The 26868-nt window shown below is 31.7% G+C and overlaps 9 protein-coding genes across 13 annotated transcripts; 6 read left to right on the top strand and 3 right to left on the bottom strand.

Moving 5' to 3' along the window:
- Positions 1–37: 37 nt before the first annotated feature.
- Positions 38–2142, bottom strand: Tfiiealpha (transcription factor IIEalpha). Of its 2 annotated transcripts, XM_076391468.1 has the most exons (8): positions 2020–2142; positions 1741–1904; positions 1509–1675; positions 1306–1434; positions 988–1214; positions 710–914; positions 411–639; positions 38–324 (listed from the first exon to the last, which is right to left on the bottom strand). In XM_076391468.1, exons 2-8 carry the CDS (start codon positions 1865–1867, stop codon positions 149–151), a joined length of 1260 nt encoding a protein of 419 aa, XP_076247583.1. In that variant the 5' UTR covers positions 1868–1904; positions 2020–2142; the 3' UTR covers positions 38–148. The 2 variants fall into 2 exon arrangements, with proteins under 2 accessions (XP_076247583.1, XP_076247584.1); XM_076391469.1 differs by lacking the exon at positions 2020–2142 and having other exon boundaries at positions 1509–1580; positions 1741–1861.
- Positions 1726–3661, top strand: LOC143187338 (rab-like protein 3). 2 transcript variants are annotated; one of them, XM_076391472.1, is made up of 6 exons: positions 1726–1929; positions 2226–2377; positions 2667–2876; positions 2951–3099; positions 3186–3299; positions 3372–3661. In XM_076391472.1, exons 2-6 carry the CDS (start codon positions 2332–2334, stop codon positions 3549–3551), a joined length of 699 nt encoding a protein of 232 aa, XP_076247587.1. In that variant the 5' UTR covers positions 1726–1929; positions 2226–2331; the 3' UTR covers positions 3552–3661. The 2 variants fall into 2 exon arrangements, with proteins under 2 accessions (XP_076247587.1, XP_076247586.1); XM_076391471.1 differs by lacking the exon at positions 1726–1929 and having other exon boundaries at positions 2143–2377.
- A 456-nt stretch (positions 3662–4117) lies between these two features.
- LOC143187335 (putative ATPase N2B) lies at positions 4118–6589 on the top strand. Its single transcript, XM_076391467.1, has 8 exons — positions 4118–4285; positions 4377–4758; positions 5051–5236; positions 5324–5565; positions 5637–5805; positions 5876–6016; positions 6097–6216; positions 6287–6589. Exons 2-8 carry the CDS (start codon positions 4393–4395, stop codon positions 6407–6409), a joined length of 1347 nt encoding a protein of 448 aa, XP_076247582.1. The 5' UTR covers positions 4118–4285; positions 4377–4392; the 3' UTR covers positions 6410–6589.
- Positions 6590–7499: 910 nt separating this feature from the next.
- Ints6 (integrator complex subunit 6) lies at positions 7500–15969 on the bottom strand. 3 transcript variants are annotated; one of them, XM_076390857.1, is made up of 10 exons: positions 14784–14835; positions 14526–14603; positions 14045–14113; positions 13297–13536; positions 13022–13202; positions 12221–12948; positions 11867–12142; positions 11459–11792; positions 10625–11374; positions 7500–10495 (listed from the first exon to the last, which is right to left on the bottom strand). In XM_076390857.1, the coding sequence occupies exons 4-10, from the start codon at positions 13504–13506 to the stop codon at positions 10287–10289; spliced, it is 2688 nt and encodes an 895-aa protein (XP_076246972.1). In that variant the 5' UTR covers positions 13507–13536; positions 14045–14113; positions 14526–14603; positions 14784–14835; the 3' UTR covers positions 7500–10286. The 3 variants fall into 3 exon arrangements, with proteins under 3 accessions (XP_076246972.1, XP_076246970.1, XP_076246971.1); XM_076390855.1 differs by lacking the exon at positions 14045–14113 and having other exon boundaries at positions 7501–10495; positions 14784–15969; XM_076390856.1 differs by lacking the exon at positions 14045–14113 and having other exon boundaries at positions 7501–10495; positions 13297–13410; positions 14784–15969.
- Positions 15970–16776: 807 nt separating this feature from the next.
- Positions 16777–18961, top strand: LOC143187285 (deoxyribodipyrimidine photo-lyase). Its single transcript, XM_076391386.1, has 6 exons — positions 16777–16978; positions 17062–17188; positions 17256–17584; positions 17685–18235; positions 18304–18545; positions 18619–18961. The coding sequence occupies exons 1-6, from the start codon at positions 16901–16903 to the stop codon at positions 18765–18767; spliced, it is 1476 nt and encodes a 491-aa protein (XP_076247501.1). The 5' UTR covers positions 16777–16900; the 3' UTR covers positions 18768–18961.
- On the bottom strand, positions 18848–26806 carry LOC143187255 (uncharacterized). The gene is made up of 5 exons (XM_076391345.1): positions 26681–26806; positions 25653–25855; positions 25341–25540; positions 19373–19617; positions 18848–19304 (listed from the first exon to the last, which is right to left on the bottom strand). The coding sequence occupies exons 1-5, from the start codon at positions 26804–26806 to the stop codon at positions 19002–19004; spliced, it is 1077 nt and encodes a 358-aa protein (XP_076247460.1). The 3' UTR covers positions 18848–19001.
- On the top strand, positions 19858–21244 carry Kune (claudin). Its single transcript, XM_076390623.1, has 2 exons — positions 19858–20113; positions 20216–21244. The coding sequence occupies exons 1-2, from the start codon at positions 19978–19980 to the stop codon at positions 20716–20718; spliced, it is 639 nt and encodes a 212-aa protein (XP_076246738.1). The 5' UTR covers positions 19858–19977; the 3' UTR covers positions 20719–21244.
- Sinu (claudin family member sinuous) lies at positions 22165–23564 on the top strand. Its single transcript, XM_076391390.1, has 2 exons — positions 22165–22547; positions 22624–23564. The coding sequence occupies exons 1-2, from the start codon at positions 22271–22273 to the stop codon at positions 23010–23012; spliced, it is 666 nt and encodes a 221-aa protein (XP_076247505.1). The 5' UTR covers positions 22165–22270; the 3' UTR covers positions 23013–23564.
- Positions 23853–25313, top strand: Pck (Claudin superfamily protein pickel). The gene is made up of 4 exons (XM_076391388.1): positions 23853–23983; positions 24058–24124; positions 24216–24553; positions 24625–25313. Exons 1-4 carry the CDS (start codon positions 23947–23949, stop codon positions 24885–24887), a joined length of 705 nt encoding a protein of 234 aa, XP_076247503.1. The 5' UTR covers positions 23853–23946; the 3' UTR covers positions 24888–25313.
- Positions 26807–26868: the final 62 nt, after the last annotated feature.

Raw genomic sequence — 26868 nt, 5'->3', positions numbered from 1 at the left:
TTTTACATTTGAACTGTAAAAAAATAAATCCTTACCATACCCAGAAAATTATTTATTTTACGGCTATACAAAATATTACAAGGATTTCAGTAACCGTTCAGTCTTGGAAAGCATTGAAAAATGTTGAACAATGCTGACTGTATTACATTTAGTCATACATGTGAGAATAATATTCTTGATATGCTTGAATATATGCTTCTTTTTCCACTGGAGTCATTTCTGCAATTAATGTATCATTTATATCTGCAATGGCAACTGTTTTTCCTGCCACAGTTACAGTTGGTACAAGATCATCATCCTCAGACTCCATTGTTTCTACTTCTCCTAACAAATATGTAAAGATATATACATAGTTCTTCAATGTATATTAATTAACTTGCTATGTTTAAAACATTTAGTAAAAGTCATACCTGTATCAACGGCTTGCATTTCGGTAACTTCTTCATTATCGCTACTATCACTGGATTCTTGAGGTAGCACAGATTTTATAGCAGCTGCTGAATTTGTTCCTCCTTTCTTTTCATGAGCTAGTAGTACAGACATGATATCTTCACCTTGCTTATTATTTGTTGTAGCAACATTAGTAGCAGTGGCGGCAGCTTTATCCAAAATATTTTCTTGTGTATTGACTACATCAGGCTAAACAATACATTATTAGTAGGAAATAGCAACAAAAAATTAGCTTTGTTGCAGCAGCTATCAAATATACCTGTGAATCAGAATTAATAATTGTACTTTCCATCATCCAAATTGGTCTTTCCTTTCTCCTATTTGCTGCATTATCGTCGGCAGATTCATCGCCAATTGTAACATCTACTCTAGTATCTTCTACCATAAAACCTGACGATCTTGTAGCTTCACCAGACCATTGTTCACCAGGTGCTCTTAGACTACTAGGTTTTCTTGTATCAATTCTGAAGGTAAAAAAAAAAAAAAACGATTAACACTCTGTACAACTTTTCTATAAACTCATATAAGAAAACATACCCCCTGATAGTATTTATATCAACTGGTTCTGGTTCTAATATCTCAGGAGCCAGTTTAATGCCTTCTACTTCCCTTAATAAAATGTAAAGGGGCTCTAATTGTTCATTAAACTTAGCTAATAACAATCTTGAATCTTTCTTTGGAAGGGCAGACTGATCTTCCTCCACTACTTCACGACAGTATGTACATCTAAATTCACCAGTGGTCATATCAAACAATTGATCTGCCTATATTATATTAAGTTAATAAATAAATTGAATTATCATTTATTAAATAAATAAAAAGAATATTATAAAAATTAAAAAATAATTTATTTACCTCTAAATCAGTAAAGGTCTTTAAACAATTTGTACATTTGAAGCTTGCTCTACTGGTAGCATCCCTCTCTTCAGTTTCCATTCGTTTCCTCATCAAATCTAATTTATATTTTACTACATTTACAAATGTCTAGATAAGAACAGAATATAGGATATAAAATAATTTATTCGATAAACAAACAATAGATGTTACATTTTTATTACCTTGTAGTTAATAAAATAATAGTTGACTTTTTGTGCTTTTCCATCTGAGCCAGTTTCCATTTTTAATCTCACCTGTATGAATTTATCATTACGCAATGTAGATATTCTAGCCCTTAACATTTTACGTTCAAATTTTAAGAGTTCACAGATATCATCTTCTTTCATACCTTATAATATAAAATACGTTAGTATAGCCTTGCAAAAGCCTATTTTTTAATCAAAACATACTTACATGGATTTCTAACTAACATATCAACAATTAATGCATCTTCTATTGTATAAAATCCTCGTACTACCAAACGTGCTAATTGTTTGAGACTGCTTGGAACTTCAGTAACAAGTCGTTCTTCACCGCTCATTTTTTTCGCAATTGCATATAATAAAATATCAGGATCACTGAAAATTGTTAAAAGGAAGGAGAGTATGTAATTAATTTATGTGTAAAAAAATATATATACATGTATAATTCAACGGATTAAATTTGATTCGATCTAAAAGGGAAAATACTAACCTTTAAAATCGTATAAATAAGATATTTGAAATATCTTGACTTAATATTAACTAAAGTGATTTAAAAAATACATCATTATGTTAAGCATGCACTTTTATAAAAGAGATAAAAAATAAACAGGCAGCGTTTATTCTTTCGTTAATCGCCTAAAAACAACAAAGCAACCGTGTTGACAGATGCTTGTTTATAACTGCAACTAATTCTAGGTTATGTATTCACAGTACAAGAATTCTAAATGATTACCTGTCAAACAATAGAAACATAAAAGCAAGAATATATTATACATATATGTATGAAATGAAAAAATTATAAATGGCTGCAATAGATAAAGTTAAAATTATTGTTGTCGGTGACTCTGGTAAGAATCGGGCAAATATAGAATACACTATTTATTGATATTATTCGTATTTTTACAGATGCGATATAAGTAAAATTATAATTATTATTATTGCGTGTATATAAAGTCATAAAGCACTTTTTTTTAAATTTATTACTTGCATCGAATATTCTATTTTATTGACTTTATATTTATTTCTCTAACGATACTTATAGGTTATATAGGTACAGTGTTATATACGTGTATATATATGAATTTTTGTATAAGTTCTTCAAAGTATTTATCGAATGTTTCATCTTGCTAATTGTAGGTGTTGGAAAAACATCATTAACACATTTAATATGTCAACAACAACCAATTAGTAATCCCTCATGGACTATAGGTTGCTCTGTAGAAGTTAAATTGCATGAATATAAGGAAGGAACTCCTAATCAAAGAAGATATTTCATAGAATTATGGGACATTGGTGGTAGTCAAAATCATAAAAACACAAGATCTGTTTTCTACAATCCCACAAATGGTACAAACTTACAAAAGTTAAAATGATATGTTAGTTGAGCATTTAATAATTACATATAACTGTTAATATCTTAGGTATAATATTGGTCCATGATTTAACTAATAGAAAGTCACAACAAAATCTTCAAAAATGGCTTGAAGAAGTTTTAACTAAAGATAATAATTATATGAAATCAAAACCATTTGATGACTTTGATCCTGAAAGATTTGTAGGGTCCACACAGGTAAAAGGTCTAATAATATAAATGCACATATTATTTTACAGAATATTATTTTGTAATTTTTGTTTAAAAGTAAAATAACTTTTTAGATTCCAATTTTAGTTGTTGGCACAAAATTAGATTTAGTTGCAGAAGTTCGATCTAATGTTCATAGGCGTTCTTCTACTATTGCAGAGGAATGTGGTGCTGATGAAATATTTCTGGTACACCAGCTGTTTGATACTCTATGAAAAATGTCTGTGCATTTATTTGATTTCAATTAATTCTATTTGTAGGATTGTCGTCAAGTTAGGTCACTAGCTGCTGGTTCAAGTTCATCCGTTAAGTTGTGTAGATTTTTTGATAAAGTCATTGAAAGACGCTATTACTCTTCAAGGGAAGGGATTAGTCCTGACAAACGAAGATTGCCTATATACAGTCCTCCATCTACTGCAAAAATTTATCATAATGACTAACTTTTGATTTTAGAATGTTCCTAATAAATGTATATCTAACTGAGTATATGTTACATTCCTGATATCCATAAAACATATATTTTATATAAATAAAATATTACAAACAATGATATATAGTAAATAATTATACTCCAAGGATATAATAAGTTATTAATAACGGTCAAGTTTTTAACGTTCAAATGATACGGCTCTCATTTCCTAAATAAAGTGTCGTATATCGACTATATCGTTCAGTTTTCTTCGTGAACGACCGTTAATAAGTATGTCGGCAGTGACTACTCTATAATTTTTTTTTATTACGTCACACGTTGTAGCGCGCGATGGATAAAAATTTCAAAAGCTGAAACCATTCATTTGAAATTTTTGTTTGTTAATATAAAAATATTGAAAATATATAAATCGTATTGTAATAATAAGAATATATCTAAAGAAAGGTTTATTATAGTGGAAGAAATTCAGTTATTACATCGGTTAATATACGAGAATATGTTTACGTTTATCTTCCTAAATTTCCTAGTGTGTGTGTTCTATTCTAAGGTAGATACATATATTGCATTTTTGACTGCAATATAAAGGTTAACATGCGTTACCTGGTCGTCTGTCAAATGTAAATTCAGTCGAACATGTTAGGATCTTTAACCATATTTGCTATAAAATTATATTGTGTCCAGTCAGTTTGGTCAGATTAATTTAATTTTTTGAATTAAACGTAGATTGATTAAACATTTATCTCTGTAAGAGTGAATATGTATTATTATTGGACTGTTAATGGTCATGTGTTTAAGCAGTATGTGTAAATAACAAATTATGACCTTTTCTTCTCAGGACATATCTTTCTATAATGACTTGCTTGCTCCCAAAGAAATTTTCTAAACAATTGTCAAATTTGCTAGTACGTTTTCAACCTGTGGCTGTGGTTCAAAATTGTGGATATGTTCATGAAGTCACTTTGGATAGAGGACCTAGTGCAATTTTAAAAAGTAAAATAGCAAGAGGAGAATTAATGAAAGATGATCATCAACTAAAAGTTGCTGAAACTTTGCAAAACATTTATGAAGAAATAAATGGGTATAAACCAGAAGAATTTGGTCTATTAGAGAGATGGCTTGGTAAGAAAAAAAGGCAACCTCCAAAAGGATTATATCTTTATGGAGCAGTAGGTGGAGGCAAAACAATGTTGATGGATCTTTTCTTTGATTGTTGTCAGGTATATGTAATTATAATCATATGTAATTTCTATCAGTGTTGTACATGGGAAATTAAAATTATGTTGTTAAATATAGACTTGATATTTGATTATATTTTCCAGAATAATTCAGACATGTAATATAATCATTTTTGTGACACAAATTTTATTTCATATAAAAGACATCCCTAAAGTATGAGTAATTATTCCTCCTATATTATTATTATATAATTGTTTCTCATTTGCAATACATGAAATAAGTTTCTGAAACAAATTATGCAATAAATAATTATTTTTAAATATATTCTTCCAGATTGAATATAAAAGAAGAGTTCATTTCCATTCTTTTATGGCAGATGTACATAATAAAGTACATGAAGTAAAGAAAACTATTGTACGGGATGTTAGCAATACAAAACTTCAACCATTTGATCCAATACCTCCAGTTGCCAAAAGTATTACTGAAGAAGCTTGGTTACTCTGTTTTGATGAGTTTCAGGTTTGACCATTGAGTACATAATTAAATGTATGTATATATATATATATATCAACATAATATATATTAATAGATGTGTATATATTATAGGTAACTGATATAGCAGATGCAATGATATTAAAACGACTATTCACTGAACTTTTTAATAATGGTGTGATAGTAATTGCAACCAGTAATAGAGCACCAGATGATTTATATAAAAATGGACTGCAAAGGGGGAATTTTATTCCATTTATACAGATATTAAAGAGTTATTGTATTATAAATTCATTAGATTCAGGTATAGATTATAGATTGAAAACTGGACTCAGTGATGAGAAAATTTATTTCATGTATGTAAATATAATCACGGATAAAGTATGTATAATAACTGCTTATTTATAAAGAGGTATAATTACTTTAGAAAAGGGAAAGATGCAATAAATGATGTGGACAAGGTTTTTAAATATTTGTGTTCAATGGAAAATGATATTATAAGGCCACGTACTCTTTCCATAAGAGGCAGAAATGTTACTTTCCAAAGAACCTGTGGTCAAGTAATGGATTCAACTTTTGAAGAGTTGTGTGATAGAGTAAGCTATATTTTTTTTACTTTGTATTTTTTATACTTTTCCTTTTACATATGTCTACATTTATTCATAGCCACTTGGTGCTAGTGATTATTTAGAACTGAGTCAAATATTTCATACAGTTATTATAAGAGATGTACCTCAGTTAGATTTTCGATTTAAATCTCAAGCTAGAAGGTTCATTACTTTAATTGATACATTATATGACAATAAGGTAAGATTATATTTTTTATAGTTTATACTAAACAGTAAAATAAATAGGAAAATGTTTTACTAATTGACAAAATTTACTAGGTAAGAGTTGTTATATCTGCAGCTGTACCACATACAAAACTTTTTGTACCAGAAGGTGATAGTGAATATACAGATGAAAAACGAATGTTAATGGATGATTTAAAAATATCACATGGATCTGTAAGTAAAGCAATATTGTAATTTCCTAAACAAATAAGTATTTCATAATAAAATTTTAAATTACACATAGGACGATCATAAATCTAATCTTTTTACTGGAGAAGAAGAACTTTTTGCCTTCGATCGTACTATTTCACGACTTTCAGAAATGCAAACAGCACAGTATTGGGAGCAGTGGCAACATCATAGATAATAATAATTTAAATTAGAACAGATTTTGTTAGCTTTTGTTTTATTATATCGACTCAGGTTGCGATTTTATAAATTCTCTGTGAAATGTTTTAACAGAGTATCATGTTAATGTAAAATGGTACTAAACTCTATTAAATGTTGTATTTAAAAATCTGACAAATATAATTTATACGTAATGCTATTTATATCTGTGTAGTGTTTATTTAAATATTAACAATTTTGAACACAGATACTGCACAGTTAATGCACAAAAACGTTTTCTTGTAAATTCATCAGGAGGCTACGCCCTTGGATCTATAAATTTTTTAGTGACGGCGCCTATGGTCCCACGCGTTTCAGCTTAATGGCGAGGGACGCGCGGGGGCAATCTCAATTTTCACATTCCGAGAGATGGCGCCACTAGTCCAGGGTAGTAAGGACCGTATCATTAAGGACTGATGCCCCTTAAAATAAAATTTTTTGAATCATTAAAAACTCATTAACAAGCAATATTATTATGGAAAATCGTTCAGGATGGTCTTAGGAAAGGATAGGAATTATCAATTATATAAATAAAAAAGTCAATAATAAGATAAATAATTAATTCATGACTTCATGACATTCATGAAGACATTTGACTTCACAAAAACCATCTTTTTGTTTAAAGTATTTTTCAGCTATAAATAAACAATCGTAGTGCTTGATATCGTTGCACGATAAATTGTAGAGGCCCTATAATTCTTGTACACCCTCAAATTATGTATAAATTAACAAATAAATGATATTTTCTATTGCTGTACATTTTAAATAGGGACATTAGTTCATAGGTCTCGCCGCTAGATGGCAAAGATGTCGTCTGTAACTTTTCTTAAGGACCGTATCATTGGGGGCCGGTACCTCATATCATTTTTTAAATGCTTTTTTTACAATAAATATACAGTTTTCATGGGTTTTTATTGTATAATGCTGTTTAGAGACTCGCAGAAAACAACAAATAAAGTAATTTTTCAATTTTCTTTCATTTTATTTCCATTTTGTTTAAAAGCTTATTTGCTATTTTGTTTAAAATATAAACGTAAAAATGGAACAACTGTCTCAATAAGAATTTGTTTATAGTAACCATTAATACATTACTTATTTACAGTGTTATATGCACAATGATGCACATATTAGATTTTAGGTACAATGAAAGAATAAATGTATTTTGGACAATGTAATAAAAATGTACAGAATATGAATATAGCTTTACAGTTTTGAATGAGCTCTGAATCAAGTTGAAGATACTTGCAGAGAAAAATTTTGGTTTCTAATTCAGTACATTCTATGATATGGGAAAAAATTTGTATTCATTTTCGTCGCTTAAAAGTATATCAGAGACATTTTTTAATTTGCTTCAATATCTTTATAACAATAAAATTAGAAATGGAAATAAATTCTCATAAATTTAAGAGATAGGCTATTTCAATGACAATATCAGTACTTAATTACTTATTATTACTTTGATACTCTGCAATTACCCCCACTTAATTTGTACAGATAGTCATGTGACACAGTAAAAAATTATAATTTATGTAACAAAAATTTCATAAATCATATTTGTTACTCCATCATATTTTCTTCTTATTCTCTAGTAATTCATTATAGAATCGCACTTTGTGTTTATATTCATTCAACTTTCTTAGTCATTTCTTTTTGGAGCCAGTAAGCGTCTAGCATCATTGTCTTCAAGACTCAGCTAAGCTCCAACAATATAAAATAATTTATTAAACGTTTAACGGTTTCAATTAATAAATATTATTTAATATACAATTTTGCTACTAGATTTACAAAGAGTAAAGTATAGTGTCCTTGTAAAAAAAAGTTCAGGTTGATTATCTTACTCGCTGTTCATTTACATATAAAAGGGTAATAATTTAATATAAAAATGCATTTGGTGAAAATTTAAAAAACACGTGGAAATCAGTTCTATATATAGCCAATATTAGAAAGTCTTTAGAGAAAGCCCTCTTATACTTAAATTTCATGAAGTTATAACATAGATGATATGTTGCAATTAATTAGTGTGCCCTATAAAAGCTTTTTATGTTTTCACATAATGCTTTGTTCTGGCATGGTGTCTCTGATCACGCAATATTTTCATTCTTATGTATAAATGGCCAATACCTTTTTTTCTGTATGGTTAAAACATGTTTGAACCGCCATAAGTTTTTGTAAGATATACTGATGGTAAAATGAGGAAATAGAAATTGCTTGAAAAATACGCACAACATGATTATGAATTATATTTTAGTCTCAAGATTAAGATAATCTTCCTGATCATTAAGTTTAGGACATTTTACTTAATATTTGATCAGATGACTATCAATTTTTTTGCAGATAGTAACAAGTGACCATGATACTATTAATTATTTTATATAAATCATTGCTATCAGTATATGCTTTTTCAACCCACTTCCAGCCTATGTAAAATAACGGGCTTTTATGAGTTATGCAATCAATGAAGAGAAGAATATGTACAAAATATCATACAAATTTTGTTCACTTGGTAATATATTTTTTGGCATTACTAAAACTATTGTAAATTTATCTACTTATCATTTTTTAATAAAACTTTTAAAACTGTATTCAGTTAAAATATTGTTGAAGTGGGTTGAAAATTATTACAATATTATTTTACTCTAATTTTCTATAGCATTAGGCACTGTCAACCCTTCATTGAAAATTTGTCAATAAGTTCAATTCTATAAGGTATATAAAAATGAGCTTTTATGATGGTTTTCGTACTTTGAAAGTCCATAGAGTTTCATAAAAGAAAATTCATTACGACAAAAACGGTTCTATTTTCAGGGTATTTTAATTTAGCAAATTACATGATAAAATATAGGTTCATGATTTTCTACTTACAAAACTTTTACAATCTTTTCTTTTGTTAAACAGAAGATATGTATTAAATCTCGAAAGATTCGCGCAGAAGCGCCTTTTTGTTCATTTCATTGGAATTATAAGTCAATTATCTTTTAATAATATTAACAACAGATACAACAAAATTTACAAAGCTGATATTATGTACTGATAGAGTTATATCAGGACTTATGTACACTAGATCACAATACTTTATGCATAACATTTTCGTGGAATAAAATAAAGAGAAAAATGCGGTCTATGAAAACACAGTCGTTCTTTTATCTTTCATCTACAAGGTTTTAATTGTGCAGTTGGCAGAATTGTGTTGCTTGGATATTTTTTTACTTTTATTAAAACTATTTACATTTTTTCAGAAGTCAAGAACTATAAGTACTAACTTTTGCTCAACATATATTTTTAAATGTCACGAATGCCTGCATTCGAGATCCAAACATTTTATATAATTTTGTTTTTGACAAAAGAAAAAAAAAAGGAAACAGTATTTTTCAAATAGTGTTCTGTTATTTCTATTTAAAAACTGTTCTACATAATATTGTATAACAATCATAACTGAATAATAAATTTCTCATAAACTCCTAAAAATTGATTAGACATTCGAACGAAAAACTTTAAAATATAAAAGTTTGATTGTTTAAGAATGAATACAAATTTCTATTGTTGCAAACATACTTCTACCAACTGTACAGTTGTAAAGAGAGAGAAAAAAAGGGAGTATGAAAACCATATCTCCTTGGTTGACATCCAGAATGCTATTTCGTCTCATTTCAATTTATCAATTATTATCACTTCGCGTGTCTTGGCAACATACATCCTTTGATACACTAATAATACGCTTATCGCTTTACAGATGTATGACTTGCTTGAGGGAATACCTTGTATCCATCCCATTTAAGATTCCCCGCATTACTCCCTGAATTGCCTTATTTCAGATTTTTATCATTATTGAAATAATGCCCTGATTATGCAATGAATTCTTAACTTATTTTCGTGGCACCATTGTGATTCACCTTGTGGTTTACTGTCCAACTATCCTCCTGTACTGTTTTCAAATATTCTTCTAGCAACGATGCCAAATTACGTCTTTTAAATCGTAATGATTCCTTGACGATATCTCGCAAAAATGCAAGTCGTATATCTAGAGTTCCTTGAATTTGGTGTAAATGTGAAAATAGTGTCGCGTAATCTGAAAAAGTAAGATTACAAATCATTACCACTGTGAGTCTATTTTATATAAACCTTTTCCTTTACGAATAATGTCGATTATGTCATTATTCAAACAGCTAAAATGTTAAAAATTTGATCGTCAACTTACTTGTACCTCTTCTCCGAACTTCTTTGTATACAAGCTCCCGAACTGATAAATTATGCCTTCTAATCTCTTCTAATTCTTTCTTCGTAAAAATCTTGTCCTTCTCCTTGCCCTTGTCGCGTTTCTCTTCAACATGATTAGAGAACCTCTCGTCTATCAAATTCTCAACTTCCACACTATTCTCAACACTATCGTTCGCAGGTAATTTGTTGCACTCATTTTTAACAGTGTCCGTTTTTTCTATTTTACCGTCAATCTTTGGAATATCGATATTATTGACTATTGGTGTTAAAGTTGGCGGAGTGTCTGTATGATTGTTAGTGTGCTCTACTAGGATTGGCTCAAAAACTGGTATCGTTGGCATTTCGGCTAGACCATTCACTAGTTTCTCCGGTGTGTTCACACTTGACACGTTCAAGACATTAGGTGTCGAGTTCACTATGGCATGTAGAGAAGGTTGATTCGAATCAGGAGCAGTTGAAGTCACTTGACTTTTTGTATCGTCGATCCACGGCACCGGTGAACTTGGTGGCGTGTTTGGAGGTGTATACAAAGGTCTTCGTACAACTACATCTTTAGGAATTGGACCTGGTTTTCGTTTATTCGGTGGTGGTTTAGAAGCGAGAGATCCTCCTCCGTCTGAAGCGGGTAAAGAGCGTTTCAGACCACCCTTTGAAGTAGATGACGCTGCGCCAACCATATCAATATCCGCTTCATCTACCATCATCCTTTTGTCTATCTTAAAAGGATTACCTGTAACCCAACAGCAATAACTTTACTGTTAATTCTGAATATACCAGTACTGTTAGTATTTGTAAAATACCCTAGAATAATTACCAAACATATGCTGCCTGACTGGCGCGCTTTCAATTTCTCTTAAAGGTGGAGTCATACGTTTCAAATATTCCTGATAATTTCCCATTTGTGCCAAAGGCATCGAATGAACGTAATCATCGTCGAGTAATTTCGTATGTAACAATCCAGGCTGTAAAAAGTTGGCACGCATTCTTACTACTTGATCCAAAAGGGATTTTCGTGGAATATCAAACGCATTCCTATAACTATGGGCGCCACGCTGTTGGTTTCTCACTAATCCAACTACGAATCCACCAAATTCATTAAGTTGATCCCTCAGTCCTGTAAATTTGTCTTGTAACAACGGATGCGATACCTATTATAGCAAGAAGCACAAAGTTAATATCTATATGCATAAGAAACTTGAAACAGTTAGAAAAACATGTTTACCAGGTCTTTTTTCAGAGGAGTTCGCGGAATAACTCTCACTCCATCTGTCACTGTTGTTGTATTACCATTGGCCAAATTTTTTGTTATACTGGCAGCAGCAAGTTGTTTAGAAAGTACCTCGTTGCAAAGTCTATCAAATTCAATTTTAGCCTGATTCTTTAGTCGTTTTAAATAATTTAAAACGCTATAAGATAAAGAATTATCCATGTTATCGGGAATTAATGTTTGTGCTAGAGGTGCTGGAGCACCCATTCTTGTTAAAGCTCTTCTTAGAGACTGTAATCGAAAAAGTGCAGTGTTAATATCATTTACTGAAATATAAACATGTAATATTTTATTTGATTAAGGACTTACCGCTGCATAATAAGTGGGCATGGTCCTCATGTAATTCTGAAACTGTGTCCTCCATTCGTTTGTTGGCTTCAATCTATGAACTTTAAATAGTTCTTCCAATAAAGGCAAAAGCACTGGGTAATTATAAGGCATAACGAAGAGGTTGACACACGTTAAGTTAGTACTTGCTTTTAGATATCCAAATGGATGACCCACGTCGCTTGATTTATAAGAATTAGCCACAAAAACTTGCCAACAAATCGTTGGTTGCTTTCTGGCTAATATATATTGTGTTAAAGGACTGGGTTCCAGTTCATATTTATCAAACGGGAGATTTTCTATCACCATGGGCTCTTGACTGGTACATGTGAATTTTACATTTGGATGTGCTGATCTAGGTGGCAAAGAACTAGCACTGAGGTCAGGCCAAAAGCTTTCAGGAATCGGCCAAAATCCGACTGCGAAACCTTTTTGTGCAGATCTTGGAACGTAGATCAGCCTTCTACAAGAGTGCCACGCTGTATTTCCCGGTACTGTTGGATTGGGAGGATGTTGCGTTCGCATTCCATTGGTCGTACTATTCTCCTCTTCATTTTCATCGTCATCGGCGTGTTGCGTTTCGTTATTCAAAGGTGGAGGATCTGGGCCTATTTTTTCGAAATTTATTACTACACCAGATTGAACTTTTTGTACCAAGGAATCGATACACTGCATCATCATTCTAAAAGATGTTATGCAATACGAACGGCCTATAATAAACAATGAAATTTTAAATTACTGTTTTTCACATACACAAATATATTAATTGGAATTATAAGTTACCTCCTGTAACTTCACACATAGCATCTATAGGAGACGAGTCGCTTGCCACTAAACCAGTGTCTCTTTCAACAGCTGGTGTTCCAGATAATCGCAGTACCAAAGAAAATAGTCTCTGGTCCCATCTGAATGGTTCCTTTGTTAGTTCAGATCCAGGTATAGGAGAGTGCATTGGCAATGTGAACTTTGAAGGAAAATTTTAGTAGTTAGTATACGTTTTCTACTAATTTTTTTTTAACATACATTAATTGAACTTTGTAAATATTTAGTAAACGTACATCCTGATTTACTCCACTGTTCGTCGTGTATTTCCCTCCGTCCGTAATGACGACGATTACCGATGGTTCCAAGTAAAAAGGACATCTTCCTTGGCCATAAGTATCTATACCTGTCTGCATACGATTTATATTCAAAACATCTAAAGCATGTTTCAAAGCAGCACCTAATGTTGTCAATCCAACACATTGTAAATTTTTAAGCTCGTTCATAAAAGTTGCTAAATTTTCTTTCCATCCAGCCTAAAAAAAATATATTTTTAGAATATATTTCAACAATCACAGGATTTATTATAATATTTAAAAGAAAATTGCTTACGACAAATGAGTTTATGCTCAAGAATGTAATACAAATAAATCCACCAATTTAACAAAAAAATTAAAATAGTTTTTAAGCAATGATTTGATCTTTACAACTTCTACTTTATTTTTTGCAGGTTGAAAATGATGACAAGGCTAACGGTTCAAGAAAAATTCAAAATTACAATTTGGTACTAAATCCTGAATTCTGTCACTAAAGTCTGCAATAATGGAGGAGTGAAAAGGACCTCCATGCTACATTAGATATCAAGACAATAAAGAACAGCCATAAAAAGTTTAATATATCTTTTGCCCATTATATTAATGACACTCTTCAGATATTATCTGGTCAAAAAAATGTTTTCTCATGGTAATTCTTTATTGTCTTTAGATTTAGTGTTGCATGGAAACTTTTTTCGCTTCTCTACCATTATTAAACTGGCGACAGTACCTTAATCCTTATAACAACTTTTAACCTTAGCCTGTTCTTGAGCCGTGAACCTGATCACTGTATTTGACCCTGAAATAATAAGTTTAAGTTTAACTTCAGCTAGTAATGTATCTAATTTAGAACATAAACTTAAACCGTACAAAATAATGTGCAACCAAGTCTTTTGGTTTAGGCTTCAAATACTTGAATACATCATGAATGAAATGTGACAAGTAATACTGTATAAAATAATATTCTATCTTAAATTGATATCATTTCAATGAAATGAAATTCAATTGAAATGTAAAGTAATCTATTCACTGGTTAAAAAATACATATATTTGAAAGTTTTGTAGTGGCTCGTATCGGAAGCGTCCGCGTAGTGTATATGCATGCGCGAGTGAAAGATAGAAAGATGATTAGAAATGGGGGAAAAGAAAAGAATAAAAAACGCGAAAGATGCGAATGGGTAAAAACGATGAAGACGTAAAGGAAAACATACCTTGATATTCTGGGGCGGATCTTCGAAGGTCAGGAGCATGTAGCGATCCCCACGACTCTCAGGTGATCTCTGTCTCACCTGGAAAAATAACGATCAGTTAAATAGAATCGAAGCGAAGTTAAATAGAATAGGGTATTGCTCATTATTCGGGTAGCTCTCTACGACGAGCGCAACGACAGCGACTACAAGTAAGCCACTAAATCGGCGAAAATCGAACCTCTTGGGGAAAAGCCGGGAAAAGCTGTGCGACTAGAGTACCTTTACGAAAGTTTCCACGGCGCTCTTGGCTACATCCAACAGCGTGGGTCGCCCGCCCAAATATGCTCTCTGATTCATGGAGGCCGACGTGTCGATCAAAAAGACTATTATGGTCATCTTCGCGAGGCGGACCCGCTCGTTTTCTCGAGGTCGTAACTTGCGGCCCGAGACCTCCCGTAGTCAGAACTAGCTAGCTAACAACAGCCCTACGACGGCGTGGCGCATAGCTGCTGTTACAACCATTGAACGTTCGCTCTCCGAAAAACTTCTTTTATCGTAACGGCGCCCGCTTCGCTCTTACTCTCTTTCGATCTCTTTCTTTTTCTTTTCTCTTCTATCTCTTTTCCTACGTATATATGTATGTATGCAATGTGTACGTGCGTATATATGCATGTATATACGACTAGTATATGTATTCTTTTTTCTACACCGAACCAAATCTACTGCTACTAGACTGCCTCCCGCCTCTGTTGCTCAAACGTGTCTGGTGGACAGTGGCACAGGATAGCAGCTGAAACGTAGCCACGAGATCGCAAATTGTCGTGGGTCGGACAGGTCCGTCTGCCAGCCTACCCGCTTCTTCGTTTGTCCGTTCCCCTCTCCTCTTCCTACTCTACAGTCCTTCCTTTATCTTTCTCTTTTCCTCTTAATGCCGATTTCTTTTTCTCTCTCACACTCTTTCACACTCTCTCTTCTTCCCCCTCCCTCTCGATACTCGATATCTCTTCTCTCTCTAGAGTCTCTCTGTTGTTCTTGATTTTCTATCTCTCTCCATAGGATGCCATGTGAAACCTTCCCTCCCTCTCTTTCTCTAACTTCTTTCGTCTTTCTTCGTCAACGTAGCGGGAGCAAACTCAACCTCCTCTCTTCGCGTTTCGTTCGTCTCTGTTGACGATTGCCTGCTGTGCTCGTGGTTGCACTGCGTCGCAAACCACGTGACCTCGTCAACTTCTTTTCATTGGCTCCTTTCCCCCTACAGTGAATTTGTCGCTGCTTGCCAAAATGTAAAAGTGCGTATCGTGACGTCGTTCACTTCTACACAAAGTGTTTAGCTGTTTGGTTGGTTTCTTACGCGTTGCTGCGTTGCTGATGTATTACGTAGTTACGCACTTTACATTTTTTAATTACAGTATGATAATATATTCAAATATCATTTCATTAAATTGAATTTCAAATAAATGAGATGGATTATGGTTTAATTATTGTTTTTTACCAATCCTGGAACAAAAGTGACTAAAATAAAGGACTAAAACGTTCATTCAATTCGTCATTTCTTATCTCAATTACGGTGCAGATATTGTCCAATCCTGATCGCGTTATTTAGTAAGGTTAATTTTGTTTTTTAACCCATTTGACAGTAAAGTGCAATAAATATACACGTAGAATGATGATATTGCAGTCAGCGATTAACCTATTCATCTTATCTTGTCAATTTTGAGCTTCTTAGAGCGAATGTTCGCTCCTGGTAGTTTAGATAAAAGTGAAATGGATCTAATTAGAATATAATTAATTTTATTTCATTACATTGTTTTATATCACAAAATTGTTGAATGAATGTAGAATTATATGTAACAATGCATACGCATTGTATGCATTATTATTGTGTAATTCAAATAAATGTTTAGATAAATCTGCAATTTGATAAGCACCCACGTATTTATTTCTAACCCACACGCCTTTAATTTTCCTATATTATGTTTTGTAATTCTAGCAAAATGAAATTAGTATTAGAACTTGCTCATAACCGCTCATAACCAATCATGAATCTTACTTCTCAGGTCTATGATGCAATGAAGACAAAATCTGAAGTTCATTGGTTCATTTTAAATTATACATCTAATCCTTATGATGAATAATAGTTTGATGTATCTACCTAGGTACTAGATAAATTGCAACTATAGTTTATGTATGTGTGTACTTTATACAAATGCGCAAAACGATTTTATTGCATCGTCTGATTTAATTGTCGTAAATGTATATTCTTTGAATACAAAATTTGTGAAACGTATTATCACTATATTTATTACAGTTTTATAGACTATTATGTTCTAATAAATATTAATGTTTTGTTAACGATTTCATACTGCGAGGTAAAAACAACGTATCTTTATTAAGATATGGATAGTGAACTGAATCCATCCAAACGGAGAAAAAATTTCAATCTCTTAACAAAATTTGAAAATAACAGAAAAAATGTAATGTAAATTTTCTTTAATAAATTACACATCAAATGCTTCATAAAAATATTTATTAAAATCCTGTGTTTACATTCTTTTAGGCTGCTGATTCTATTATGACCTTTAAGTTTAATAAAAAACGTGTTCGTCTTTTAAATAATTTAAATGATGTTAAGAATGGATCTAAAGGAATCTTATATTGGATGTTTCGTGATGTCAGAGTACAAGGTAAAGTAGTGATCTATAGATCACAATTTTGATAAATATAGGTATTAAACAAACGTATTATTTTCAGATAATTGGGCTCTACTCTTTGCTCAGAAAACTGCCTTAAAAAATAAAATACCACTTCATATATGTTTTTGGTTAATGCCAAACTTTCTTGATGCATCAATACGATATTATAAATTTCTCTTAAAGGGACTAATGGAAGTTGAACAAGAATGTGCAACATTGAATATAAAATTTCATCTATTGCTTGGTGAATCGCATACAACCATTCTTGAATTTATAAAAAAATATGAAATGGGGGCAGTAGTTACAGACTTTTATCCATTAAAATTACCTATGTCACGGCTTGAAGATATACAAAATAATCTTCCTAAAGATATTCCTATTTGTCAAGTAAATACAATTCTAAGATACATAATTTCATTAATAAAAATTTACATTAGGAATATGTAGAAGTTAATGTATAATTTTTTTATTCAATTTTTTCTTAAAGGTTGATGCACATAATATTGTACCCTGCTGGGATGCATCCTCAAAACAAGAATTTTCAGCTAGGACAATTAGAAATAAAATAAACACAAAATTGGAAGAATTTTTAACAGAATTTTCACCTGTTATAAAACATCCACACACAGCAAAAGAGAAGTTCAAAAGAAATGATTGGGAAATGGCTTTACAAAATATAAAAGTAGATACATCAGTAGATGAAATTACATGGGCTCAGCCAGGATACAAAAGTGGTATTGAAGAGCTAGAAAATTTTTTTGAAAATCGCTTAAAAAAGTATGCTGGAGAACGTAATAATCCTTTATCGAATGCTATTAGTGACTTATCTCCTTGGTACCATTTTGGTATGATATCGGTACAACGTTGTATTTTGGAATTACAAGAATACAAAAAACACTATCCAAAGTCAGTTGAATCTTTTATGGAGGAGGCTATTGTTCGACGCGAACTCAGCGATAATTTTTGTTTTTATAATAAAAACTATGATACTTTAGAGGGTGCTTATGCTTGGGCAATAGAGACATTAAATAAACATCGGTATTATTTATTATTTAGATCATTATATGTCTTAGGTATATTTTATATTAATGTGTCACTGATTTTAGGAAAGACAAAAGACAGTATTTGTACTCTTTGAGTCAATTAGAAAATTCAAAGACACATGATGATTTATGGAATGCATGTCAAAATCAAATGGTAGTAACAGGAAAAATGCATGGTTTTTTAAGAATGTATTGGGCAAAGAAAATATTAGAGTGGTCTGCGATGCCTGAAAATGCCTTAGAATGGGCTAATTACTTAAATAATAAGTACAGCATAGATGGTTGTGATCCTAACGGATATGTTGGTGAGTTTAGTACATACTACACATGTTATACATATTTAGTGTTAGATTAATACATATTAATTATTTTCTGTAGGTTGTATGTGGTCCATATGTGGTATTCATGATCATGGTTGGCCAGAGAGAGAAATATTTGGCAAAATAAGATACATGAATTATGAAGGATGTAAACGAAAGTTTAATGTTAAAGAATTTGTTGCTAAGTGGGAGAAAAAAGACAAATAGATGTTAATTATTTATTGAAATCCATCTGTCCACTTAAACTTAATAAAGATTATAAAAAACAGATACATAATTTAGAAATTAGAAGGATTAGAAATTAATATGTAGACATATAGATGTAAATAAAATGATAAATACTATGTAGATTTAAATAATTTGTACAAATTTTAAATATAAAATGTAAATTTCTATTAGGAATATGAATTCAAATAAATATACAGTTTCGGAAATATATCGTTAACACTTTACTTCATTGCATAATAATGAAAGTGAAGCAGGTACTGCATCTAACGATGTTAAAGAAAGGGCAGCAGCCTTTAAAGCTAAAGAAAGGCAATCAACTTCATTTAGATTTTTATGAATACCATAAATTATACCAGCGGTAAGACAATCCCCACAACCGCTTACATTAAATGTTTCATTCGAATCTTCGGACGTATATGACAGTGGCGGATATAAACGAGAAGTTATTATATTATTTACAATCAATTTACCTTCTTTATCATAAAAAGGATCATTTCCTGAAGCCTTACGAATAACCTACAAAAAAATATTAGTTTTTAATTAGATTCTTTTTTTTTAATTATTCATGATCGTTAAATATTTACCAATACTCCTTGTGATCCTAATGTACTTATAACTACTGGAATAAATTTAGCTACTTGTTCTGCGATTACTTTTACTTCTTCTATATCCATGGCTTGCTTATTTTCGGGTACTTTAATACCAAGATATTTTCCGATAGCTGACAATTCGTTTTTATTTGGAGATATAAAATGCAGAACATTTTGCCACCGTGAGTTTGCTTCAAAAACTTTTGTAGCCTTTTTCACGTCTGTAGGTTCGTACCAAACTAAAAATAAAGTAATTTTTATTACATACATATAGAATGTGATAAAGTATAATTTAAAATCTCTCATTACTATTTGATATTTAAAATAAAAACAGCATTTCGGTTACATTACTTCGAACGTCATTTAAAAGAACCCGCCAAAGAAATTAAATGTTCCAATATGGCGCTCCCGTGAAGCAATAAAAGTGGTCCGTATGGATGGACATCTATTGAGATTTTGTATCATTGGAAATGTGAGTGTGTGTGTAGGTGTTCAGCGTGATTGCACGTTATAATTGAAAGAAAAACAAGGTTTTGTTATTTGTTGATAAAGCATTAAACATTACAGTAATATTGTATTGAAAATTGAATGACATAATAATGGGTAAAACTCGAAATGGTAAAGCTGCTGTTATATGCACAGTAGTTGCATTTGTTTTTATAGTGATCGCGTTCACCACACCCAATTGGCTTGAAACAGACGGAAAATTGGAAAATCCGAAATTTATTAAAATTGGTAATTTGCTTTGAATTCTCCTATATTATGTAATAATTAATATATTTTTTCATTAAGTTTTATTATTTATTTTTGACATGCACAACAATTTATTTGTTATAGGTTTGTGGCAGGTGTGTTTTCAAGGATTTGAACAACCTCATCACTTATATGATACCAAATTTTATGGTTGTTGGTGGGTCTTTGAAGAAGAATATTATATAATTCATGATATTCTTTTGCCAGACTTTTTTGTTGCAACACAATTTTTCTTCACGTTGTGTTTCACTTTGTTATTGATAGGAAGCTTCTTAACTATTTTATATACATGTTGTTCGCGTCACCATGACAAATATCAGTTACTTTTATGGACAACTGGTTCAAATTTGATATTAGGTGGAATCTGTGGTATTATAGCAGTTATTATATTTGGTGCAAGAGGAGATGGTAGAGATTGGATGCCTAATTGGGAACATAATGAGATTAGTTGGTCTTATGCATTAGCTGTAATTGGTAGCTTTATTTTGGTCATAGCTGGTGTGCTCTTCTTAATTGAAGGACGTAGACATAAAAAGAAGCAAACAAGAACAATAAATGAAGAACAAAAGGCACATACTACTATCTAATTACAGTCTTCATTAATAATATAAATAACTCCATAAGTTATTTGGATTATCATAGATCTGCATGAGGCTCCTTTATGAGTTTATACACACTTTATAAAGATTTATTTTAAACTCAAAGACCGTTTTATATATTTTTATATGTACATTCACCATTGTCATAAGTAGTGTTTACATTGCATTTAACTGTCCTTATTAACTTATAAAGCTTTTAAAAAGAAGGAGCCTACAATCAAAGGACATATTATATTTATTCTTATGATAGAATTTTTACCACACAAATTGTGCATTTAATTATTTTTTAGAATAATTAATGTTATAAATCCGTCCATAGAAATAAGAGATTTAGAGAAGAGACTAAGAGTCTGTAAATAAGAATAGTATTAGTTCTGTAACTAAAATCATTGCAGGGCCTTATTAAAAACAAATATTGTATATTTGTTGTATTCTTTTATATATAAAAAAAAAAAAAAAATGTATGAAAAGTTGAAGCAATAAACTAATTTGTTTAAGATTTGCTACTTGTTTTCGCATTTTCCTTTAACAGACTCTTCGTGTTTTGCGTATCTTACGAAGATTTCGATCAATGAAATCTATGGGAAAAATAATTAAATTGCAAAGAACAAATACGGTCAGCCAGTGACCTATTTTACTATCGGGGGAAATAATTCAACGTGAGTTACGACTAAGATTGCGTGTACGAAGATCGACGTCAGGAGTAAGTCGTTGACCCAGTTTAGTTCCTATTTTAATCAGCGACTTCTACAATTTCGCATACTACATCGATCACACCTCGAAAACATGTTACTGTCGCTTCCCAATTACATTAGACAACACTTCATATGAAAACGAGTCAAGCTATTCATAATTGTGGAAATAAGTGTGACACATTTTTTATGAGTCATTGTTCTCAAATCTAGAACCTGTCTTCTGAAATTATTGAAAGAACATGGAATGAGCCTCCCGTTAAAACGTTATTTTCAATAGTCACCTTTAACATAAAGAGTATTCAAGTCTATATTTATAACTACTTTTTTTTTGTTCAAATAATTAGAGCACATACCACAAACGTCAAAGAAAAATAATTAAGGTGAAACATCAATGATGTAATGTTCTTATAATGAGTATTTGCATAGAAGTTCTCAAGCATAAACTACTGTTTTCTATCTTCATATTTCGTACGTTATTTTACATTTCCCTACACGATTAAATTAAAGATTATCGATCTTATATAAATAATGTATAAAATTAAAAATTTTAAATTTATATTTTTTAATAGTATTTTTAACGATTAATATTTAAACTATTCAACGGCTGATTGAGAACCCTTTACTTGTAACAACTGCTAGTTTGAGGCTCGTGGGATACTCATGGTTTTACAAGGTTAGGTTAGAGTGGTTAGACAGTATGCTACATGGCCACTACACACAATATAACGTAGTGTTTGGGTGTGGTTTATACCGTGAGATTTTTATTGTATCAGTAGATTTGTATCATTTGTCGCAGACTCTGTTTTGCGTCGTGATCTCCACAGTTTGAAAAACGATTCTTTATAATGAAGAAGAGAACCTTTTCCGGCAATGTTGGTGTCGGTATTTTTATCGTTGCTTTAGTCTGCGTTTGCGTTGCATTTGGCACACCAGCATGGTTAGTGAGTGATTATCGTATCACTGGCGCGAAACTTGACAAATTGGGTCTTTGGACTCATTGCTTCAGATCTTTACCAAATCCTCAAGAAATGGACGCGCCTCGGCGCTTTTTTGTTGGCTGTAGATGGGTTTATGATCCATTTACTGCAGGATACTCCGATATTCGTGGCTTTCTTTTACCTCGTAAGTTTTGCTTTTTTCATCTTCTGCGTTAAAATGATTGTTTGTCATTTACAGCAATAACTTTTTTTTGTTACAGCATTTATGATAGCAACACAATTTTTCTTTACTTTGTGCTTCCTGTTGAGCCTTGTGTCATTTGGATTAGTATTATTGTTTACTTTATGTTGTGATCCAGAACAAAAACGATATGTACAACTTATCATGACAATTGGATATTTGTTACTAATTGGTGGTATAAGTGGTGGATTGGCAGTAATTATATTTGCCTGTTTTGGAAATACAGAAGGTTGGATGCCAGGGCATGCGAATAATTTTTTTGGTTGGTCTTTTATAATGGCAGCTATAGGTAGTGTATTGACCATCATAGCAGGTATAGTTTTTCTTGTCGAAGCTAGTGTTCAACGTAAGAAACGGGAATATTTAAAAGAATCTCAAACAAGATTCCAACTTGAATCTCGTACATAATTGAAATATTTTTTTATACAAGACTTGCACAATACTTTAATATCAAAATATTGTAATATTATTCCGTCCATCTTTGATATTATTTTCCGTAGTAGAATGAATTGTATAGAATATAAGGTAAGATTTCAACTACTTTTAATACAAAGTAAAATATAATACAAAATTTGTATTTTTGTATTAATACTTTCTATGTGTAGAATATGTATATTAGATACTAATTACTTTTCTTATGTATCACTTAATTAAAGTATTCATTTTTTTTTAACAAGTGCCTTTAAAATTATCAAAATTGATAGAAAATATATTAGAAAGACCATTATTTTAGTAAGACTTAGGAAATAATAATATCTGGTATATTCAATGAAAGGAGTATTTCTTCTTACATATCATAACTGTTCAATATCATGTAATTCTATGATGTAAATATTAACTGCCAGCAGTAGATTATATGTAACAAATGTCCTAAGACTTACAGTTTACAAATGTATAATTCCGTCCTTAAAAATTCTTTTTAGTATTATACATTCCTCAAATAGCAAAATGAGTAAATTTTTGTAAAATACTTGTATTTAAATAAAAATGTTAAAAATAAACGTTGAAAAAATGTTGTTAATACATTATTCCTTGCAATGAAATACCCAGTACTGTTTAAATAAATTTATAAGAGAGAAGTCATTAATTATAAAATTCATACATCGGAAAACTTAGTATTATTAACTCCGTTCAGGTGGCGCTCATGATTTATTCTTAAAGAGGGCGAAGTTCAAATAGTCACGATAGTTTAGACCCTACTACGGCGCATCTATTAAATTCATTGTTGGAATATTGAAGCAATGAAAGGTGTGGCAACAGTCGAAGATTAGTGTTTCCTAAAGTTTATAAACAAACTGTTTATTGCAGTAGATCAATTTTACTTAAGAAACGAACGATCGACATGTCTGTCGATAAAAAAGAATATCATCGTGCGTCAAGTAAGCGTGTTGCGTTATATCATTGTGTTAATTCAGAAACATGTTTAACCTTCATTAACTTTTTATATACTCAGATGCCGTAGTTTTTGGTGGAGCGATCACATACATCGCTGGTTTGCTATTGGTAATGGCATTTACGAGGTAATTAGTTTCAAAAATTGTTGTGCAATAAAAGTTCAAGACCAATATAACATTCTAATGAACGATACATAATTAAATGCTTCTCTTTCAGCCCCTATTGGATCGAGTCTTATCAAGAAACTTTTAGCAATTTTAAACACATGGGACTGTGGGAATACTGCTTTGAAAATTTTAGATATCCATATTATCAGTTTGACAAACAATTTGATGGATGCCACCATATATTCTCTGAAGAATATTATGTGATTCGAGAGTGGCTGTTACCAGGATGGTTATTGGTAGTGCAAACATTTGTAACACTTGCCCTTCTGCTCTCATTTTTTGCACAAGTTGTGATTGCATTAACTTTAGTTCGTTGGCCTTTGAAATTTGTATTGAAATATGAATGGCTTCTCTCTACAACTGCTTTTTTATGTTGTGCAGCCACAGGTAAATATAAATTGATATTTAATAACATAAGAAAAGTATATATATATCTGAAATTATTTTTGTGATTTTAGGTACTCTGTTGTTCTTAGCAGTATCAATATTTGGAGGGCAATGTTGGCGCAGAGATTGGTTAATGTATCCAAATTATAATCATTTATCTTGGTCATATGCTTTAGCAGTTGTGTCATTTATGTTTCATTGGTTAGCTGCATTCTTTTTGTATTTGGATGCTAAAGCTGGTTATAGATTGCGCAAAGAATCTGATAATTTAGTTATGCAAATGCAACCCAATCCACAGAGTCATCAAGGACTACATAGAGATGGATATATATAATTTATTTCGAACCATAGTATTTAAAAAGCATTATGGTTGCAGAGGAATCATTTAAAGCTATCTGCTACAGTTTGAAAAACGAAAACTCCAAAAATCTGCCTTTAAAATTTATCTTTACGCGATGTTGTAAAGTACGCATGTGCGTGTTCGAAGTGATATTATTAATTCCGTCCATTTTTTATAGAGATGTATTTTTTTTAGAATAAGAAGACTATGTATAGCTATCTATGATATAATTTTAGACACATTGCAACTATCATAATTAAAAAGTGATAAGTGAATCGCTATCATTTTGATATTTGTATTGCAAGTTCGAATTTTATTGTATATTTGCGCAACTACCATTTTATATTGTATAATTTTTTAATGTTGCATAGTTGGAGAACACATGAGACTAATATTTCAATAAATAAATGAAAAAAATGATTATAATGTGTAAAGGGTATTACTTACCTGGAATGTTCGAAGATGTTGCAAGATCCAAAACATATTGAATCGTGGTGTGAGGCAAATTACCATCAAGGATAATAAAACTAGCATTTTCTACGACGGACCGATATTTTTTCACCAAATCTGGACTTATGCTAGCGAAGGCATCCATTTCGCCGATTCCGAAGCGGTATTCGCCTTTATAGTCAATTATTACGGTACACCTTAAAATAAAAATAGTTGTAATAATCAATTTATAAATAAAATAATAATGAATCCATTTTCGCGCTATATACGAACAGGATTGTTAGCAAGGGAAGGGATAAGTATACATACCTAGCTGTGTTCATATTTGACAATCGTTCGACCGTTTGATCACCATCTCCTAGACTTTTAATTATAGCTTCCCCAGCCTGGTCGTTACCGACCACGGATATTAACCGTGTAGCATTTAGACCAAGGCTGATCAAGGCGCTGGCAATATTTCGTCCGACTCCGCCACAACTTTCACAGCTTCTACCGACATGTATTCTACCATCCTGGAAGAATACGTCAATTATTGATCGGGAATATGGAAAAGATGCGCGCCGTCTCTAATCGCGCGTCGAATAATCGCTCAGTCCCGATCGATCAATCGTTTTTGGAGATTCTATGTGACAGGGTAAGCGATTGAAATCTTATCCTTCCCGCTTCCAAAAATAAAAACACAGAAAAAGAATTTTAAAGGGTGACAGTAGGAATTGATCTTCTCAGTAATTGTCTGAATCCTTTCCTACGTATTAAAATGATTCAATTATTAACCAAGTATTCATCTCGAAAGATACTCGCAAAATCATTGAGGGGCTGGTATTTCGTAGCACTTGAACTAGCAAGTTCTAAATTGCTCAAATCTGTTTACTTTCCTTTCTTCTTTTGGAATTTCACTCCCTTTCACTCATCCTCACCTTCTTCTTGTGCTTCTCATAGATTTTCAATTTTCTACCACCTTGTTGAGTGACCTACCAACCATTCGTTTCTTTTCACTCCCGCTATTTGCACTTCTCTCAATTTTTCGAGTTTTCCAGGATTTGTCTCTTTCTTTTGGTTCATACACATCTTTACTTTTCTTCTCTTTTTCACTTTAGTTTTTGTTTAGCCTTGCTCACCATTTTGTCTCATTTTCTTGCACCACCATCAGTCCTCTTGAATTTATATTTCTTCACTTCATTTTCGAATTCTACATCTTCTTCGGCTTCCCTTCTACATCTCCTTCACTCTTACCTCTTTACATTTTCGATAAGCTGTCTTCTTTTCGCTCGTAAGCCGCCCAGCTCATTTCATCCCTTTTTTGCTCACACCCGCTTTGTCTCCTCCTTCCCACTCACATCCGCTCTGCCTTCCTTTTTCCTTGCTCCTCCGACCTCCAGCCCAGGGTTTCCCCTTCTACTTCTCATTCCTCTATCCTCTCGGCAGGCTTTCTCCCCTCCAACATCCCCTTTCCTTCTCACCATCTAACCCGTAGTCTCCACCTCCGTCACCCCCGCCAGCTTTTCGCTCCATCCTCGTTGAATTC

Source organism: Calliopsis andreniformis, unplaced genomic scaffold (assembly GCF_051401765.1).
Source record: "Calliopsis andreniformis isolate RMS-2024a unplaced genomic scaffold, iyCalAndr_principal scaffold0022, whole genome shotgun sequence".
Classification (NCBI taxonomy): Eukaryota; Metazoa; Arthropoda; class Insecta; order Hymenoptera; family Andrenidae; genus Calliopsis; species Calliopsis andreniformis.
Note: the sequence above shows the minus strand (reverse complement) of the source record. Positions and strands in the feature narration are given on the sequence as shown.